Consider the following 18,345-nt stretch of genomic DNA (forward strand, 5'->3'; position numbering starts at 1 on the left):
AAAACCTGAACACCTGTGAGCCCTTGGGGCCTATCCTAAGCTTAGTCCGCCCTTCCTGCCCTTGCAGCCATCTGCAGCACTTAAGGGAGCAGCACATGGGCCTGGGGTAGCCCCTACTTCCATAAGCACATAGTGGGTTCTCAGTATGAGACCATGGTACTGACAGAGATCTCAGGGCCTGCATGTCCAGCAGATAAGGGATCGAGCTGACTCTTAGGGCTACACTGTACTATGCCCAGCCAGGAGTGTGGCTGGCCTGGGGTGGGGATCTTCTCACTCTGACTCTTGTCCCCAGGATCGGGCAGTGCTGCATGTTGCCCTGCGGAACAGGTCAAAAACACCCATTCTGGTGGATGGCAAGGATGTGATGCCAGAGGTCAGTAGGGTCCTGGAGAAGATGAAGTCTTTCTGCCAGGTAAGCAGCTACTGGGCTGAACTTGCCTTTAGCCATATATATGCATGTATTTGGGGTCTCGGGGGCCCTGATGGGTCACCCTTCCACTTGCCTTGGAGAGGGCTCAAGCCCTCACTGCAACCTAAGGTGGGGGCAGTTTGTGTGATTACCGGCCCTTGGGGGCTGTGCTAAGGCATGAATTTCCCTGACCCTGTTCTGAGGGAACCCACAACCAGCAGTGTGGAGCAGCCTCCCTCCTGAACTTCTATGGACTCCTATGGGCTTATGGTGTCAGTCTGGCCAATGGCCAAGATCTGAAAAGGAAAGTGAGGCCCCTGAGGGATGGGACAGTGGGGGACACTTGCTTTTACTAATCTCTTTAGTCATATGCCCTTATCGCCTAGTCTAGAACTAGATAAAATAAATGTTTCAAAATTTCCTTCACCACACCCCCAAACCACTCCAGAGGCTTCCTGTGCATGTACTAACATACACATACATCTGTTGTCTCCTCTTTGAAAGACACACATGCCTGGACGTACACACACATGTGGGTTCATTTTTTACCTATTCTTTAGCTTATTTGTAATTATAAATATGGAAGAGATGTGTCTGTGTTGGCGTCCGTGCGCACAGCGTTTCCCGTGTGGGGTGCAGGGGTTTAGCCTCAGACCAGCTGGAGGTTCTCCCACGTCAGCCGCCGTTGCCTCAGTGTCTCATCCCGGGGGTGATTCTGCAATGGGCAGCATATGGCATCAAGCCTAGAGTGCTCTGGGAATGATCACGCTTTGGTCGGCTTGTCCCTGAGAGCAGTGGCCCCCATGCATGACTGGTCAAAGTCTGGTTGCTTTGGCTAAGAGCCATTTTCAGACCTGAAATGGCAGGAGGTGCTCCGCTCTGCCCTGGCAGCCAAGTGAGTGGGACTTCCTGAGGTGAGGGAGGCTTGGGATCCTGCTGGCATTTTGGATTCTGGATGTTCCTTAACAGTGGTTGGTACCTTGGTGTGAGGAAGGGCATTTCCAGCCACTTGCTGTGAGTGGCAGAGCGGACATGCCTCAGAAGCCTGGGGCTCTGTTCGATCAACCCTGTGTGCTCGGTGTGCCGTGTGGGGAGAGTGCCTCTGCCTTCCAGGAGCTGTCTCCAGAAGGCCCTCCCTTACAGCTGGCCATTGCAATGCCTGACTCAGACTGAGGGAGAATTTATAGTTTAAAAAGTTGCTGAATGGCAGGAGTTCTATGGTGGAGAGGCCTTCCCCCCACCATGGCCATGCTCTTAGAAATTCAGCATGATGGGGTGAGGATGCCACCACCTTAGTTGTGGTGACGGAAACTGAAAACGGCCTGAGCTTATTTATCAGAAGGGACTAATCAGTAAGATCGGTGTATCATTGTATACTACAGTCCTGAGCACCATTAGGGGTTAGGGAGCGACGATCACATTGACCTGCCATGCTGTTCAGGGTACACTCGGAAGTTCAGAAAAGGTTACAGAGTCGGCGTGCGTCGTAAAACACCATCTGGTCAAATAAAGAATGCGTGTTATATTAAAGATATACACATTTTCGCCTCTGAGATGTTTTATTATAATAAAACTTTAATGGTGAGATCGAGGGTTGAGAAGATGGGCAACTTATTTCCTTTCTGTATTGATGGAGAATTTCCCATAAGTTAATTACTTTATTATTTAAAGCAAGAATAAAAGTTGCCAAGTCTTCAAATTACTCAAAAACTTAGCAACTGAAAACGATGACCAACATCTCTGTGGATCAGGAATTTGAAGGGTCCATGCTGGCTGGTCCTGTCTCAGGTCTCATAAGGGTGTAGTCAAGATGTTGGCCCAAGGTTACACTCATTTGGAGGCTCACTGGGAGCTGTGGGACCTGCTTCCAAGTGGCTCACTAGCAATTAGCGCTGGCTTTTGGGAGCCTTTGGTTCCTACCGGGTGGATTTTCCCACAGGCTGAGTGTCTTCATGACAAGGCAGCTGATTTTCCTCAGAGTGAATGATCGAAGACAGAAAGACAAAGTGTCTCAAGGTCTTTTATGAGCCAGCATCACAAATTATACTCTGATTTCTGTAACACCCTATTGGTTTTACGGGTAAGCTCTGATTAGAGTGGGAGGGGACTAACTAAGGACATGAATGCAATGCCAGGAGGTAACGATCATTGGGAACGATCTTGGAAATTTGCTACCATAGTCTGCCCTCTGCCTCCCAGTGATTCATCATGTTCCTTCCACGTGTAAAATACCCCCACTCACCTCCTAAGGGGATATCCCATCACAGTGTCATTTAGAAGTCTGGAACCTCATCATCTAAATTAGGTACAGGTAGAGTCGTACCTGCATTTCCTTTCATACAACTCAAACACAGTTCCTTTTAATCTGAAACATGAATTAAAGAGACAAGTTATTTACCCTTCACACACCCAACCTACAGTGGTGAGACAGGCAAAGGATAACTGATAGGGGATAATTCCTTTTCAAAGGGGAGGGGGAATGGGAGGCACACAGGAGCAGTTGGTCCAAAGCAGTTCTGAAATCCAGCAGGACACATGTCAGTTGCTTGGTTAGCTAGCACTCAAGGCCTGGGAATCATTCCTCAGGACTTTTGGCTCTGCCTTCATTCATCCTTTTTTCACGAAAGGTACCCTTGTTTGTAACCACAGTGTTTTCTCAGCCCGCTACTGCCTGGAGAAACGTGGCTATCTAAAGGCTTCTTCCCCTTTGGACCATCGCTGTTCCTTTAGTCCAAGCTGCTGGTGCTTCCGACACTGCAGTTTTCTTAACTTCGTGAGCTTCCTAGGAAGCTTATTGGGAGATTTCACTCCGTTAGACAGAAGTCATGCCCACGAATTCTTCAGACTTTCATGAATTCTCTCCTTAAGATTCTTTTAGCTTTGGCCCGCAGATTTTCGTTTTTTGTTATGGCAATGCCCTGCTTTGATAGAGATTTCTGGTACCAAGATCTGCATTAGTCATTTATCATTAGATAACAAATTACACCCAAATTTGGCTTAAAACGGCAGTAAACATTTACCATCTCACATAGTTTCTAAGGAGTGGCTTAATTGGTCAGTCATGGTTTGGGGGTTTCTCTTGAGGTTTTATTCATGATGTTGGGCAGGGCTGCACTTATCTGAAGGTTTGACTGGTTCTGGAGGATCTTCCAAGGTGATTCCCACTCATGGATGGTGAATTGGTACCGGCTGTTGGAAGAAGGCCTCAGTTCCTCACCACGTGGGCCTCATGTGACTGTTTGTGTGTCCTCACGACATAGTAGGTGGCTCTCGCAAAAGCGAGTGATAGAAGAGAGCAAAGCAGAAGCTGCGAGGTCTTTATGACCCAGCTTCTGAAGTCATGCTCCGTCACGTTCATGGTATCCTGATGGGTGCACGGGTCAGCCCTGTTCAGCGCGAGGAACCAAAGCGGGGTGTGATTGCCAGGAAGCAACAATCACTGGGGTCCGTGTGGAGGTTGGCTGCATGTCTGATATTCCTGTTTCCGGCACAGACCAACAGTAGTTGGAATTTCACATCTCTTGGTCTCTGATGTATTAGGTTCTGCTGAGAGTTTTCCTTGTTTTGTAAATTCCAACAATGTTTCTATGAGGTAGGGATGTCACCCCACTTTGCTAATGATGAAATAGTTGAGGGCTAGTGTGGCATGTACGACAGGATCTGCCACCTGTCGACGTGCCACTCGGTAGGCCCCTGCAAGGGCCTGAAAGTTGGGACTGAGACGTAAGGGTGCAGGAGAAATGATATTTTGAGCAGCAGCTTACCCTTGCGGGGCTGGGCTGATCACGTCTTCTGCTTTCTACCAGCGTGTCCGAAGCGGTGACTGGAAGGGATACTCGGGCAAGCCCATCACAGATGTCGTCAACATCGGCATCGGCGGCTCTGACCTGGTGAGGAGAGGACGGCCTTGGGATGGAGTGAGGGGTCCCGTCCAGGGCCTTAGTTTCTCCAGCGCTAGGACCTGGCTGTCCCCACCTCTCGTGGGCCTTGGAATCTTGTCTTCTGATGCCACGTCTCTTCATAGGGACCCCTCATGGTGACTGAAGCCCTTAAGCCGTACTCTTCAGGAGGTCCCCGCGTCTGGTTTGTCTCCAACATTGATGGGACCCACATTGCCAAAACCCTGGCCAGCCTGAACCCCGAGTCCTCCCTGTTCATCATCGCCTCTAAGGTACGGGCCTCGGACCCAGCCTGGCTCCCCAGCCCTGTGTGTATTGGGGTAGGGGTTTTGCGGGGCAGGTAAATGCTTCCCTGGGTGTGCAGCCCTCCTCATCACTTCTGAGTGACCTATGCTTTGCGGATTGGATCAGCACAGCTGCTGTGAGACTGTTCCTTGTCTGGGGACAAACACTGTTTACCTAATGAAAGCCCAGACTGTTTGAACCTCGGTCAGTTTGAACCTCGGTCTTCAGACCACACTCAGTCATTTTGCTTGATCCATGCTCAGCCCAGGACTGTTCTCGTACTTCTTAGAGATCTGTCCTTAGTATCTGCTCCTTTCTGATCCCAGAGCTATGCTCGGATAATATGAGGGTTTTGTTTATTGCTATTTATGCTCTATTTACTCATGTTAATGCACATCAAATAGTAATAATTGTGTCTGAATCCTGAGGTGCAGCCTCTCTCCTGAAAGATACTCTGGCCTTTGACATACGGTGGGGATGGGGGGTGCATGGGGTGTGTGTGGCTCTCAGTAGGGTTATCCTCCATCTGGTTGTGAAGTCTGGCATCATAGGATGACGCAGCTACTTCCAGGCTCCTTCCTGCCCCAGACACAGCCCCTTATTGTGGCTTTGTGGACATGTGAGTGGAGGTTATGTGAAATAACTGTCACTGAGCCACATGTACTGCTCCTTATGACAACTGGATACCCACATGGCCTCTGCTGCTAAGCCCTGGCCTGAGGCCTCACGGACTGTGAGCTGGGGATTGGTTGACTGCTCTTTTCTCTGCAGACCTTCACTACCCAGGAGACCATCACAAATGCAGAGACAGCGAAGGAGTGGCTTCTCCTGGCATCCAGAAACGTGAGTGCTGGGTGGGCTTTGGGCAGGATGTGGGCCAGGAAGCACAGGGTGGGCCCTGGAATCTTACCCACCTACCTGAGTATCCAAGCCGCCAAGCCTGGCCCTGTGGCCCTATTTCTATATCAGGCAGCAGCCTCTCTGGTGCCTGGCTTTGCTGGTTACTTGGCTTTGCCAGCCCCAGACACACCAAACGTGGCAGAACCTCCTTGAACTGGCTGAGGGCCCTGACCACACCTTTATAAAGAGGGCCATTCCTGGCCTTGTATGCTGGTGAGATAGGATGGGCTGGCTGGTCTCTGGCCCCCTTGTCCTCTTTACCTTGATGTGGGGCTCCTCCAGCAGCCTCAGAACCAAGGACTGGGAACAGTTGGTCACACCCAGGACCTTGGTTTCTCTACAGGTGGGAGGGTCACTGCCCTTGGGTAGCCCCCCAGGATGAGCTTGGTATAACTTGGCTCTGTCTCTTGTAGCCTGCTGCAGTTGCGAAGCACTTCGTTGCCCTGTCTACCAACACGGTAAGCACCCACGTGGGTCCCCAGACCATCTCCCAGGCCTCATGAGGTCAGAGCCTTTCAGAATGTATGTGAAAGGATGTGGTTCACAGGTTACGGGGTCTTCACTTGGCTGAAGGGATAGGAGGGTTGGTTGCCCATGAGGGATGTGAGCTGCACATCCTCCTTGTCTTCTCTGCATTCTCCCATCGAATCTGTGGCTTCCGCGAGGAGCCTGCAGTGAGTGAAATCATGTCAGTCCCTTCCATCTCCCAGGCCTGAACACCCAACACACAGGACCTCCCTTGGCCTCTGCCACCCTGCCACCGGCTTCTCCCCAAGTGAGATTTGCTGAGCAGGGGTGGGGCTGCATCCCATTTCTCACATAAGGATGTTGGCCCCAATGAAGGGATATGACTTTTGCCCAGTGATTGCTGGGATTAGAATTCGGGTCATCTGCCTAGCCTGAGGTTGTGCAAGGTACGGTCGGGGTGGGGGATGGCCAGCAGGGCTGGGTGGAGCTCTGATTCAGGAGTGTCAGCCATGGCAAACCTTGTGAGCACTTGCCGTGTGGTAGGCTTTGTGCTGGGCTGTGTCAGGTCTTCCTGACTGCTCCCTCCCACCCCTTCCACCACTTCCCTCCTCCAGTGCAGACCTGCCCATCCTGGGACATGGCAGGGGTAGGGGGACATCGTAAGGCTGGCTAACCACAGTACCACTGTCTGGCTCTTGCAGGCAGAGCTCAGACTGATTAGTAGGGTTTCTTTCCTGTGGGGACAAGGTAAGGGGTTGCTGACCTTGTTTGCTTGGGGGACTGGAACACCTGAGCAATAGGATCGGTCATCCCCTGAAGGCTTCCTAAGGTGAAGCTATTCCAGATTTTGGAATGGCTGGCAGGTGTCCTGGCTGTGTGGTGCCTGACTTGAGAAGTGGCCCCTGCCTAGGCTTGGGTTCCAGCGCTAGATTCAGTTTCCCAGATATCCTGGGGAATTGGTCTATGGTACCCTGACAGGCCCAGAAGGTGGGCCTTGCCAGAGGAAATAACCCCAATGAGACCAGGCTCACTGTGTGAGCCATCCTCGCCCTGGGTGGGCCAGGTCCTCACCTTGGGTGTACAGCCCCTTCAGCAGAAAGGCTTTGCAGGTGCCAGGCCACTGCTGTGCTAGATGTGAGCTGGCTTGGTGTCTGACTTTGAGGGTGGACAGCTCTTGGTCCCTGCCTCGGGCTCATAGGCTGGTCTAGCCCTGCCACATCTGGGGCCCTGCGGAAGGCAGGGGTGCTCTCACAGCTCAGACGGCATGACTTCTTGCACCCTGGAGCTCCTGTTCCCGTCCAGCTAATACATACTTTCTTCTTTCCCTCTCCCTTTGCCTTTTCTAGAGCAAAGTGAAGGACTTTGGAATTGACCCTCAAAACATGTTCGAATTCTGGGATGTAAGTAAAGGCACTTCCTTGTGTGGGGTGAATTATGTGTCCTTTGCTAAGTCATGACTGTTGAGCCACAGGTGAGGGGCTCTGAGGGCAGGTCAGTGTTTATTGAGCACCTGCTACATGCCTGGCTTTGAGAAAAGCCGAGAGGCCCTCAGAGAGGCTTGTGGGGCAGGAGCAGCCCAGTCGAGATGAGGGCTCCACTTCTTCTGAGGGCAGGCCAAGCTTGCAGGGCCAAGGCGATACTCTGCTGGATGCCTGCCAGTAGCACCCACTGTGGGGTAACCGGAGCTGCCCCTACCCAGCTCACTAAGCTGAGGTTGTGAGTTATTCTCAGTGATGACCTTTCTTTGGAACTACAGCCATAATCTGGAAAGGCCAAAGGGCCAGGATGAGGCAGGAGGTATGACCGGACAGGCCTGGAAAGGAACTGCAGGAGCAGCTGGTGGGTGGCAGAGGAGGTACCAGGCCTGGGTCCTGGGTGGGGCCATGCTAAGCTGCCTGAAGAACAAACCTTGACTGGCCACTCTAGCGACAGGTGGTCACATGGACTCTAGAGCCACAGCTGGTGCCAAGCAATGGGCAGGAGCTCTCCTTGCAGCTTGCCTGAGTGCAGCAGTGGTGTGAGACAGGCTCTGGCTGCGGAATGCAGGCTTGGGATGCAGGGATGCAGTGCAGGGTGTGGCGTGGGTACTGTGAATGCAGTGGGCGTGGCTGTACCACGTGACAGTGGCAGGCAGACCAGGGAGGGCCTGGTCTCATTGGGGCTATTTCCAGACCTTTAGACGGGAAGCTCTTTGCATGGTGGCAGCATCCACAGATGTAACCTCTGAAAACTGTAAAGGCCTTGGAGGCTGGGAGAGAATTAAGCCCTAACGCCCTAAGGCATCTGTTGTGTGTGATGAGTTAACTTCTTTCTAGAATGGGATTAGTTGTAGGCCATCTTTGGAAGAATTGAGAAGAGTCACTCAAATCATTTTCAGCATCCAGTGACTCAGATGAGAAACCCCGGTCAAGAAAGACTGTGCAGCTTCTTACAGATGCTGCCTGCCTGATAAGGAGGGGGACATCTTCTACCACTTCCCTGGGATCAGAGCCTGAGCAGGTGGTGGTCAGGGATGTGTGGGTGCTCCTGCTAGCCAGGGAGCCCTGCAGAGCAGGGTTGTGTTCCATTAGGGGTTTTCATTGCCCGTAGCTGCCCGCAGAGCTGGCCCACGGTGCAGTATAAGGAGCCAGGGTCATGTACCGATGAATAGAGCTGGCTTATCAGGTGTGGTCTGAGGAGCCAGGGTCAAGCACAAGTAGGCAGAACTGCCCACTAGGTACCGTATAAGGAGCCAGAGTCATATACAGGTAGGTAGAGCTGGCCTACCCAGTATGGTCAAAGGAACCAAGGTCAAGCACAGGTAGGCAGAGTTGGTCTACCAGGTGCTGTCTGAGGACCCAGGGTCAGGCACAGGTAGGTAGAACTGTCATACCAGATGTGCTCTGAAGAGCCAAGGTCAAACACAGGTAGGCAGAGCTGGCCTGCCAGGCGTGTCTGAGGATCTAAGGTAAAAGCACAGCTAGCAAAGTCGACCCATCAGCTGCAATGTAAGGAGTCAATGTCATCTGTAGGTTTATAGAGTTGGCCTGCCAGGTGCTATCTGAGGACCCAAGGTCAAGCACAGGTAGGCAGAGGTAGCCTGCTAGGAATAATCTGAGCATCCAAGGTCAAGCACAGGTAGGTAGAACTGTCCCACAAGTGTGGTCTGAGGAGCCAAGGTCAAATAGGTAGGCAGAGCTGACCTTGTTCTTCAGACCTTACCTAGTGGGGCAGCACGGTGGGGCAGCACTTGACCCTAGGTACAGTGTAAGGATCCAAAGTTATTTACAGGTAGGTAGAGCTGGCCAACCAGTTGTGGTCAGAGGAGCCAGGGTCAAGCACAGGTAGGCAGAGCTGGCCTGCCAGCTATTGAACAACCTAGGGTCAAGCACAGGTAGGTAGAACTGTCCCACCAGATATGGTCTGAGGAGCCAAGGTCCAGCACAGGTAGGCAGAGCAGGCTCACTCACTATAGTATAAGGAGGCAGAGTCATATAGAGGTAGGTAGAGCTGGCTCACCAGTTGTGTTCAGAGGAGCCAAAGTCAAGCACAGGTAGGCAGAGCTGACCTGCCAGGTGCTGTCTGAGGATCAAGCGCAAACACAGGTAAGCAGAGATGACCTTCCAGGTATGGCTGAAGAGCTAGGTAGGTAGAACTGGTCCACCCGGTACAGTGTAAGGAGCCAGGGTTATGCATACCTAGGTAGAGGTTGGCTTATCAGGTGCAGTCTGGGAATACAGGATCAATTTACAGGTATTTAGAACTGGCCCACCAAGTGGAGTTTGAAAAGTCAGAGGCAGAGGCAGGTAGGCAAAGCCCACCTGCCAAGTGTAGTGTCTTATGAGGCTTAAGGAGTTAGGGTTGAACACAGGTAGGTAGAATTGGCTCTTTCAGGTGTTGGGTTCAGGTGAAGATATGTATCCCAGGTCTTTATGATGAGGCCTGAAGAACCAAGGTATAGCCTGGGTGGGTAGAGCGGCCTCCAGGTCAGGCCCACAGCACTGGCGTCTTCTTTAAGTAGGCAGAACACTGTGGGGCTCATAGGAGGTCTGGGGGCCTAAGTTAGACACAAATAGGTAGATGTGGCTCTCAAGGAAGAACCTTGTAGCCAGAAGTATGTATATCTGGATCTTGCAAGTAAAGTCCTTGGAACATGGTTCTGGTTCAGATGTGTTGACCCAGGTCTTAGAGGTTAGACCTGAAACACATGAGTTAATCACAGAGGGGTAGAACCACATCTCTCAGGTGGCATCTGTGGAGCACAGGTATGCAGAGATGTTTGCATCTGCTGAGTTCTGCAACTCCTCAGTGAGGTGTTGGTGCCCAGGTTAAGCAGGAGTTATTAGTGTTGGATCTAAGAGCCAAGTCAGATACAGGATATAGACTTGGGTCTCTCAGGTTAGGCCTGGGAGCCGAGTTCAGGCCCATAGAGATAGAACTGGATCTCTCAGGAAGGCGTGAGGAGTCTGGTTTGGGCTCAGGGAGGTGGACCTGGGTCTCTAGGTTGAGATGTGAGGGTCAGATGCAGTCAGATGCAAAGCCTGGTCCATTAGCTGAGCTGTCTGACTCCTGTCTCTGTCAGGTGTATAACCCTGCAGTGCAAGGTATTGAAGTAGGACACAGACAGAGCTAGCCTCCCAGGGAAAGCTGTTGTATCCATGCTCAATGCTGGCTTTGTCAGTGAGTCCATGGATCCAGGGTCACATGGACAAAGGTGTATAAACATCTTAAGTGGGTTCTTGCCACCTGAGTTCAGGCACAAATTTGCATCCCTGAACTTGTTAGGTGAAATGAGTGGGCAAGCCCTAGCCCAGGAATGCATAATTGGTGTGGCTGGCGAGGCCTGAGAAGGTGGGTTGGACATAGATGAGAACTTCAGTGGTAGGTTCAGGCATGGTTAAGTGAGTAGTGTGGGCTCCTGTTACGGGAAAGACAGTCATCATAGTTTGTGTACGTGGGTCTGCCTGGGGCAGTCTTGACAGTACTTAGGATTGGGTAGGACGGAGAGAATACTGTGAGCCAGGTCACCACCTGGTCAGGTGTGATGGGCAGAGCTTGGGGTTTTGCAGAGGACTGAGAATGTACAACTAGTCCGATATGGTCCGTAATGTTGGGCCCTGGTTGCCATAGGGTCTGAGTTTCCCAGGTGAGGAGAAAGGATTATACCTGGTTAGATAAAGTGAGGTCTGAGCACATGGGCAGGTGAGGCCCAGAATGTTGAACTGATCAAGGAGCTACATCTGTGAGGTGCGGACTTTGAGGCCCACTGTAGGTACAGGTAAGGTCTAGAGACCTGTGTCTGCGGGTTGCGGTTTCAAGTCAGACGCTGGTATTGCTGGGCTCTCCAGAAATGTGAAGTCTGATGACCCGGCTTGAGCTAAGGTGAGAAGGCTGGAATCTGTTGGTCTGAGGGCTGGCTGTCTGCTCAGTCCACTTTCTAGAATTGAGTCTGTTAGGTGAGATCTGAGAGCCTGCATCAGGCATGGTGTGGCCGATGGGACGGTGCCCGTCAGGTAAGGTTCCCCTAAACCCGGACCCTTTCCAGGTGAAGGGCCCACATTCATCTCATTACCAGAGACCTCTGGGCCACACATAGTTCTCCCATCTCCCAATTCATCCTGTTCGAACCTCCCGAATCAGTCCTCTGCACTCCCCAGGGTAACATCAGTCTCTGGACGACCTGATTTGTTTCCTGCTTCCATTCTCACCTCACCGACTTTGTGATTCTCCAGCCTTGCCTCTCACCTTCTACCCTCACTCCTTCCTCTGGCTTCTAGATTGTGCTCTTTCCTCCTGGCAAGCATGTCTCAATGGGCTTCCAGTAGAGAATTAAGCCCTATTGCCCCAAGGCATCCATTGAATGTAATGAATTAGCATCTCTCTTTTGCATCTAGAAGGGTACTAGCCTTGGAGTATCCTTGGGAGAATTGAGAAGTTAAGTCATTCAAAGCATTTTTTGTGGGCATTAATTCTCTTACTATTGAGAAAGGCTGCTCTTGCCACAGGACCTTTGCATGTGCTGTTCTGGCTGCTGTGGTGCTTCTCCTCCCTTGGTGCTTCCCGGGGCAATGCCTACTCATTCTTCAAATCTAGGCTCAAGCACACCTCAGATTTCTTTTATAATTGGTTTCAGTACCATATTTCTTTTCTCCCAAGTTCTTATATCTCTTTTTCACATTTATTGGCATGATTGTTTCATGTACCTCTTTCTCTCCCATGAACTGTTTCCATTACCTGTGCTAAGAATAAGAACGTGGTAGGTGCTCCATAAATATTTAGGAAGATTTGAATGGAGTTCTGAGGTTTCTGATGATACAAAGTAGAATCTGCAATGTGGCATGAAAAGGCACAGTGTGAATGAGAGGCCTCAGTGTGTCTTGGGGCTGAGGCTTAGAAGATCAGTGAAGCCCAGGTATGAGCCACTGGACCGGTCAGTGTCCCAGTAGGTGGGCTAGGCGGAAGTATGAGGTACTGGGTCAGTCAGCACAGCCTGAGGGGTCGGGAATGGGCCCAGATATGAGGTGCTGGATCTGACAGTGTCAGAAGGGGCAAGGCCAGGACCAGATATGAGGCATTGGGTCTGTCAGTATTGGAGGAGACGGGGCCAAGGCCAGGTAGGAGATACGGGTCTTTCATTGTTCAAGGAAGTGTGCGCGGGCACAGGTATGAGGTGCTGGACCTGTAAGTCTGAGGAGGGCATGGCACAGATATGAGATGCTGGATCTGTCAGTGTTCAAAGAGGCTGTACACAGGTATGAGACACTGGGTCTGTTGATGTCTTGAGGAAATGGGATTTGGCACAGGTATGAGGTGCTAGCTCTTGCTGTCTGAGGAGGCTGGGCCTGGCATAGGTATGCGGCGCCGGGTCTGTTGACATCTGAGGAAGCCAGATTTGACACAGGTATGAGCTACTGGGTCCGCCAGTGTCTGAGGAGGCCGGGCATAGGTATGAGGCACTGGGACTGTCAGTGTCTGAGAAGGCTGGACCTGGCACAGTATGAAGCACTGGGTCTTCTGGTGTTTGAGGAGACAGGACCAGCCATGGTAAAGCCTCTGGTTGTCTTGCGACTCTGTTATAGTCTGCCCTGTTGGTCACCCCCAAAGAGTTGCCAGCACCTGGCCTACTGTCTTGCTTCTCAGAGGTGGGTTGGACCCAGGCCCTCTGAGCTGCACCTGTGGAACAGCATTGCTATCAATGGGCAAGTTTTGTGGCAGGAGGGAGAGGGGAGGGTGTGCCAACTTTTCCTCAGCACCTTTTCCTATCTCTCTTAGTGGGTAGGAGGACGCTACTCACTGTGGTCAGCCATCGGACTCTCTATTGCCCTGCACGTGGGTGAGTGTACTTCTGTTTTGGGAGACAATGGTGAAGGTCTACGATTGGGAAAGGGTCTCGTCCCTGAGTCCCTTCCTGTCACCACACGCCTCTTTGCCCTTGGCTGGAACATTTTTTTTAGGTCAGGAGGGAAGGCCTGCCTTTTCTTTGGGGCTTACAGGTTGGCCTTTCTCTTTACCCTTCACAACTGCAGTCCTGTTTGTTTCCCATGTGAGGCCGAGTTAGATCCACTTTTGCAGGTAGAGCTAACTCATTAGAGAGGCTTTCTGCAGGCCCCAGTCCTCCCAGGTCCTATTTCTGGCTCTACATCTAGCATTTCCCTGGTTCCAGAAGGGCATAGGGCATGACCATTTATGTTGATGCTGCTTTTGTGTTGCAGGATTTGACAACTTCGAGCAGCTGCTCTCGGGGGCTCATTGGATGGTAAGTGCTGAGGTTTGTGTTCTCTGACAAGTGCTGGCCAGAGATGTGTGGTTAGTCCAGCTCCCTCCCTCTCTCCCTCCCTAGCAGCTGCTCACCCTGTTCTCATTTCAGGACCAGCACTTCCGCACGACGCCCCTGGAGAAGAATGCCCCCGTCCTACTGGCTTTGCTGGGTATCTGGTACATCAACTGCTTTGGGTGTGAGACGCACGCCATGCTGCCCTATGACCAGTACATGCACCGCTTTGCTGCCTATTTCCAGCAGGTACCAGATGCCAGGCCAGGCCTTGGGGTCAATGGGGCCTGTGGAGGACCTGGGAGCCCTGCGAGTCCAGGTGCCCAGGTTCCTGCCCCTCCAGGGGCCCTTTCCCCATTATCCTTGGGGATAACCGAGGCCCACCTCTGCTCCTCATCTCACAGTGAATCTTTGCATCCAGAGTCTATTCAAGCAGAGCGTCAGCTGAGTTTGACTACCATGGGAATTTGACTAGTTATCATGGTCCTCTGGCCAGTCAGGCCCTGGCTTGGCTCAGGGCATGTTTCTCAGCTGGGTCATTTCTTCCTTGAACGTCACTCTGTGTGCCTGCAATAGGGATGGGCCACAGGTTGGGACTCCTATGGCTTGTATACTGCCAGAAAAGCAAGTTCATAGTCAGTGTCCCTTGCTTTGTCCCTCCAGAAAAGCAAGTTCACAGCTAGTCTGTGGTGCCTCTTTGGGCTACGCACAGCTCTCTGCCCACCCCTGGAATTTCCGGAGCCCCCAGAGCCCCTCCTCCTCGTCCAGATTCTGCTCTGGGCAGCACTTGCATATCCGTCCCTGCTTTTGTTTAGCACAAACCCAGTCTTTACCCTGCAGCCTTTGGGCAGGATGACAGATTTTCACCAACACCTGGAGGTGAATCCTGTGGTTGAAGGAAGGGCAAATGTGCCCCAAGGCCTAAGATCTAGTTGAGGTGACAGCCCTCAAAGGCTGTCCACTCTGGATGCCATCCGGCTTCTCTCTTAAGAAATCAGTTGAAGATTTTGTGGCCAATTTCTACTCTTAAGGAGGTCCTCCTGGGACCTTCATACCCACCTTCTCCTGGTCATGGGTCCTTCCTGCAGAGTGATTGAAGCTAGAAAGCTCGTGAGCCTGTGTCCTTACAGCTGAAGGGAGGTAAAAGGGTCATGCCTATGGACATCTCACAGGGCCAGGACAGGGCAGGTATGCCTGATGCCCCCCAGGCAGGATTTGGGCATAGAAGCAAGACTTGCAGATAGAGGGCTGTGTTTCCATCCCCATTCCAGGGTGACATGGAGTCCAATGGGAAGTACATCACCAAGTCCGGCACCCGTGTGAACCACCAGACAGGGCCCATTGTGTGGGGGGAGCCAGGGACCAATGGCCAGCATGCGTTCTACCAGCTCATCCACCAAGGTAGGGTCCATCTGGCCTGGGCACGGGTGCTGCTGGGGAGGGAGAGGGCCCACCAGCAGAGACTTCTTATTAGGCCGTATGGTGGCTATGGGCTGGGGTAGACGCCTGGGTGACCATAGTGTTCTTCACAGGCACCAAGATGATACCCTGTGACTTCCTAATCCCAGTTCAGACTCAGCACCCTATAAGGAATGGTTTGCATCACAAGGTAAGAACCCCTGTCCAGACCCTCCTCACACTTTCTTAGGCTCACATTATACCCAGACCTCTTACAACCTGATGCGTTGTTTGGCAGATTAGGTTTCTATTCCTGCTATAACAAATTACTGTAAACTTAATGGCTTAAAACAACACCCATCTTCGTTTCTGTGGGTCTAAAGTCCAGCAGGTTCTGCTGGATCTCTGCTCAGGTTGGGACCAAGGTCTAGTTTCCTTGCTGGCTGTCAGCTGGGGTTTATTCTCAGCTTCTAGAAGCCACCCTGGCTCATGGTCCCCTCCATCTTAGAATCAGCGATGGTGGGTTGAGTCCCTCTCAACCTTCCATTCTCTCCTGCCTCTTCTGTATCATCTCTCTGATTTCCTCCTCTACTTTTAAGAGCCCATGGGATAACATTGGGCCCACCTGCACAATCTCCTGACCTTCAGGTCTGTAACCTTAATTCCATCTGTAAAATCCCTTTTGCCATGTAATGTAACATACACAGACATACTAGAAGGGGGCAAAGATCACTGAGCCAAGATCTCGCTTACCACAGCAGCAAACAGAAAAACCATCCAACTCCTAACCAGACAAAGTCCTCGATGAGGATTGATCACACCTTATCTCAGGTGTGCGAAGTAGCATGGGTTGCTATGGGCACCAGCTTTGGACTCAGAGACCTGGGTTTGAATTCTTTTCCATACTTCTCAAGTCAGTGCTGTTGACTTGAGGAAACTGAACTTCAACTAGAAGAGAGAAATGATGCCTCCCCTCCTGCCCTAGGATCTTAATAGATGTCAGTAAAGTTCTTAGTGCACATTCCTTAAAAGGTAGTTATCATTGTTACTTACTTTCCAATGTCATCAGATGTGCTCTGCTGTCCCCCTTCGCTCCAACTGAGCTCTAGAGTGGAGGCCAGCAGTCTGGCTCAGGTTGGAACTAACCAAGACGGGGAGTTTTGTCCTTCTGCCTGAAGCTCAGATAGTACTTCCAAGCGTAACTGGATGTCTTTCTTGTCAGATCCTCCTGGCCAACTTCTTGGCCCAGACCGAGGCCCTCATGAAGGGGAAGTCGTCAGAAGAGGCCCGAAAGGAGCTCCAGGCTGCGGGGAAGAGTCCGGAGGACTTTGAGAAGCTGTTGCCGCACAAGGTCAGCACTTCTGAAATGGGCTTTGGGTGACGTAGTGGAGTTGGGAGGATAAAGCTGTGGCGCCAAGGCAGGGGCTCATGGTGTGCCTGGCTTGTCCTACACAATTGGAGGGGCTGTTCTCACAGACCTACATATTCCAAACCCTGGGGCACAGTGTGCTTCCTTTCTGAGGACTTAGGGGTCACAACTAACTGGGGGACATTCCTGGGTGTTTTCTGAAGGTCTTTGAAGGAAATCGTCCAAGCAACTCTATCGTGTTCACCAAGCTTACACCATTCATTCTTGGAGCCTTGATTGGTGAGTGAGTGGGAAGGTCCTGGCTTGCGTAGCTTGTACTGGTCTGGTGGGGCCCTAACGTGCACCGTCTGCCACCTCTGCAGCCATGTATGAGCACAAGATCTTCGTTCAGGGCATCATCTGGGACATCAACAGCTTTGATCAATGGGGGTGAGTTGCTGACTGAGGGGAGGGTGGGAATAACTGCAGGTTGGCTTGTGGATTTCACTAACAACACTGGAACCATCCTCCTACCATTCTTTCTCCTTTTCCTTGCAGAGTGGAGCTCGGAAAGCAGCTGGCTAAGAAAATTGAGCCTGAGCTTGATGGCAGCAGCCCAGTGACTTCTCATGATTCTTCTACCAATGGGCTGATCAGCTTCATTAAACAGGAGCGTGAGGCCATAAGCCAGTAAACTCTTGTTGGGCTGACCGCAGTCCCTGTTGTGACTATCCTTGTCCCTCCTCGCCAGAGTCTGCACTGCACGGTCCTGCCTAGAGCACCTTCTGGTCTTGGGCTATCTAGACCACAAGCCCTTTGGGGAAAGCTGTCTGGAATTACCACCCTCATCCCCTTCATGTCCATGCCCTTCTGTCTTACAATTAGCTGAAGTGTTTCAGTGCAGCTGATTTTTCTGACCCATGTTCACATTGTTCATATACCAGGTAGAAAAATAAAGATGCTACAAAGGTGGTTGTGAGCTCAGCTTCTTGTTTCCTGAGATGGTCCTCTATGCAAGAGTTAGAAAGCCCATAGGAAGAGTGATGCGCCTTGATGGAGGCTTGACTGTAAGTGGACAGCAAGTGCATCATGGAGGATGGTCCCATGAGAAGAACATAGGTGGAGTGGGGCACAATTAAAGTCACAAGGGCAATTTGGCCTCTGTAATCAAACCCTTTCTCTATCTTCTTCCATTTCTCACCTCTGTGACTTTGGAGGAATTGTATACTTTTGTTCACTGGATGGTTTTAAAAACCTCATTGAGTTTATATCTGTTTTGGGTGAATTCCTGGCCCAGATCAAGGGTGACTACCCTTCTGGCCAGGTAATTCTTTCCTGTTATAAGGTAGATATTGATAAAAGGATTTTTGAACAAACTACCCTTTTGTCTTCTATTCAAGATATATATCTTTTATTCAAAATATTAAGTAATATTTCTGGCCAATTAAACAGAAAAGGAATTTTGTTTAGAGAGTCGATGGGCAGAATTAATGAGCAGGGTAGAGGCTGAGCTTTCAGGACCTTTGCCCTAGATCAGGATTACAGAATTCAGATGGGGAACCTGCTGCCCTCAGCCCTGCTTCCTTCACCCCATCCTTTCCTGGGCCACCCACTTCTGAGTTGTCCTCTGGCTTGGTCAAATGACTTCCTTAAGGAGAAGGCAAACTGTACTCACAAAGGCTCAAAGTGAGAAATACCCGACTCCTAGAAAGTGACCACACAGATGCACACGTCCACTTAAAACAATGCTTAGAAACTGTCATCACTTCTCATCTTTCTATTGGTGAAGTGGGCTTCTTTTTTTATTAATTCCAAGAGTGAATGCCCACTTCTCTCCCCACCTTTGTAGAGATGATAGATGTTCTTTGATGGTTGAGTTCTGTTT

The 18,345-nt window shown here is 51.2% G+C and overlaps 1 protein-coding gene across 1 annotated transcript in view; it reads left to right on the plus strand.

Annotated features, from left to right (window-relative positions):
• Positions 1-17,432, plus strand: part of GPI (glucose-6-phosphate isomerase) — a 20,364-nt gene extending 2,932 nt beyond the window's left edge. The window contains exons 4-18 of the mRNA XM_006926794.2: positions 296-415; positions 4,219-4,302; positions 4,437-4,583; positions 5,368-5,439; positions 5,910-5,954; positions 7,311-7,364; positions 13,216-13,276; positions 13,656-13,699; positions 13,811-13,963; positions 14,986-15,115; positions 15,247-15,323; positions 16,335-16,463; positions 16,685-16,760; positions 16,844-16,910; positions 17,019-17,432. Coding sequence (XP_006926856.1) covers positions 296-415; positions 4,219-4,302; positions 4,437-4,583; positions 5,368-5,439; positions 5,910-5,954; positions 7,311-7,364; positions 13,216-13,276; positions 13,656-13,699; positions 13,811-13,963; positions 14,986-15,115; positions 15,247-15,323; positions 16,335-16,463; positions 16,685-16,760; positions 16,844-16,910; positions 17,019-17,154 — 1,395 coding nt within the window. The 3' untranslated portion in view covers positions 17,155-17,432. The remainder of the gene's footprint in view (positions 1-295; positions 416-4,218; positions 4,303-4,436; positions 4,584-5,367; positions 5,440-5,909; positions 5,955-7,310; positions 7,365-13,215; positions 13,277-13,655; positions 13,700-13,810; positions 13,964-14,985; positions 15,116-15,246; positions 15,324-16,334; positions 16,464-16,684; positions 16,761-16,843; positions 16,911-17,018) is intronic.
• Positions 17,433-18,345: the final 913 nt, after the last annotated feature.

Source organism: Pteropus alecto, unplaced genomic scaffold (assembly GCF_000325575.1).
Source record: "Pteropus alecto unplaced genomic scaffold, ASM32557v1 scaffold7, whole genome shotgun sequence".
Classification (NCBI taxonomy): domain Eukaryota; kingdom Metazoa; phylum Chordata; class Mammalia; order Chiroptera; family Pteropodidae; genus Pteropus; species Pteropus alecto.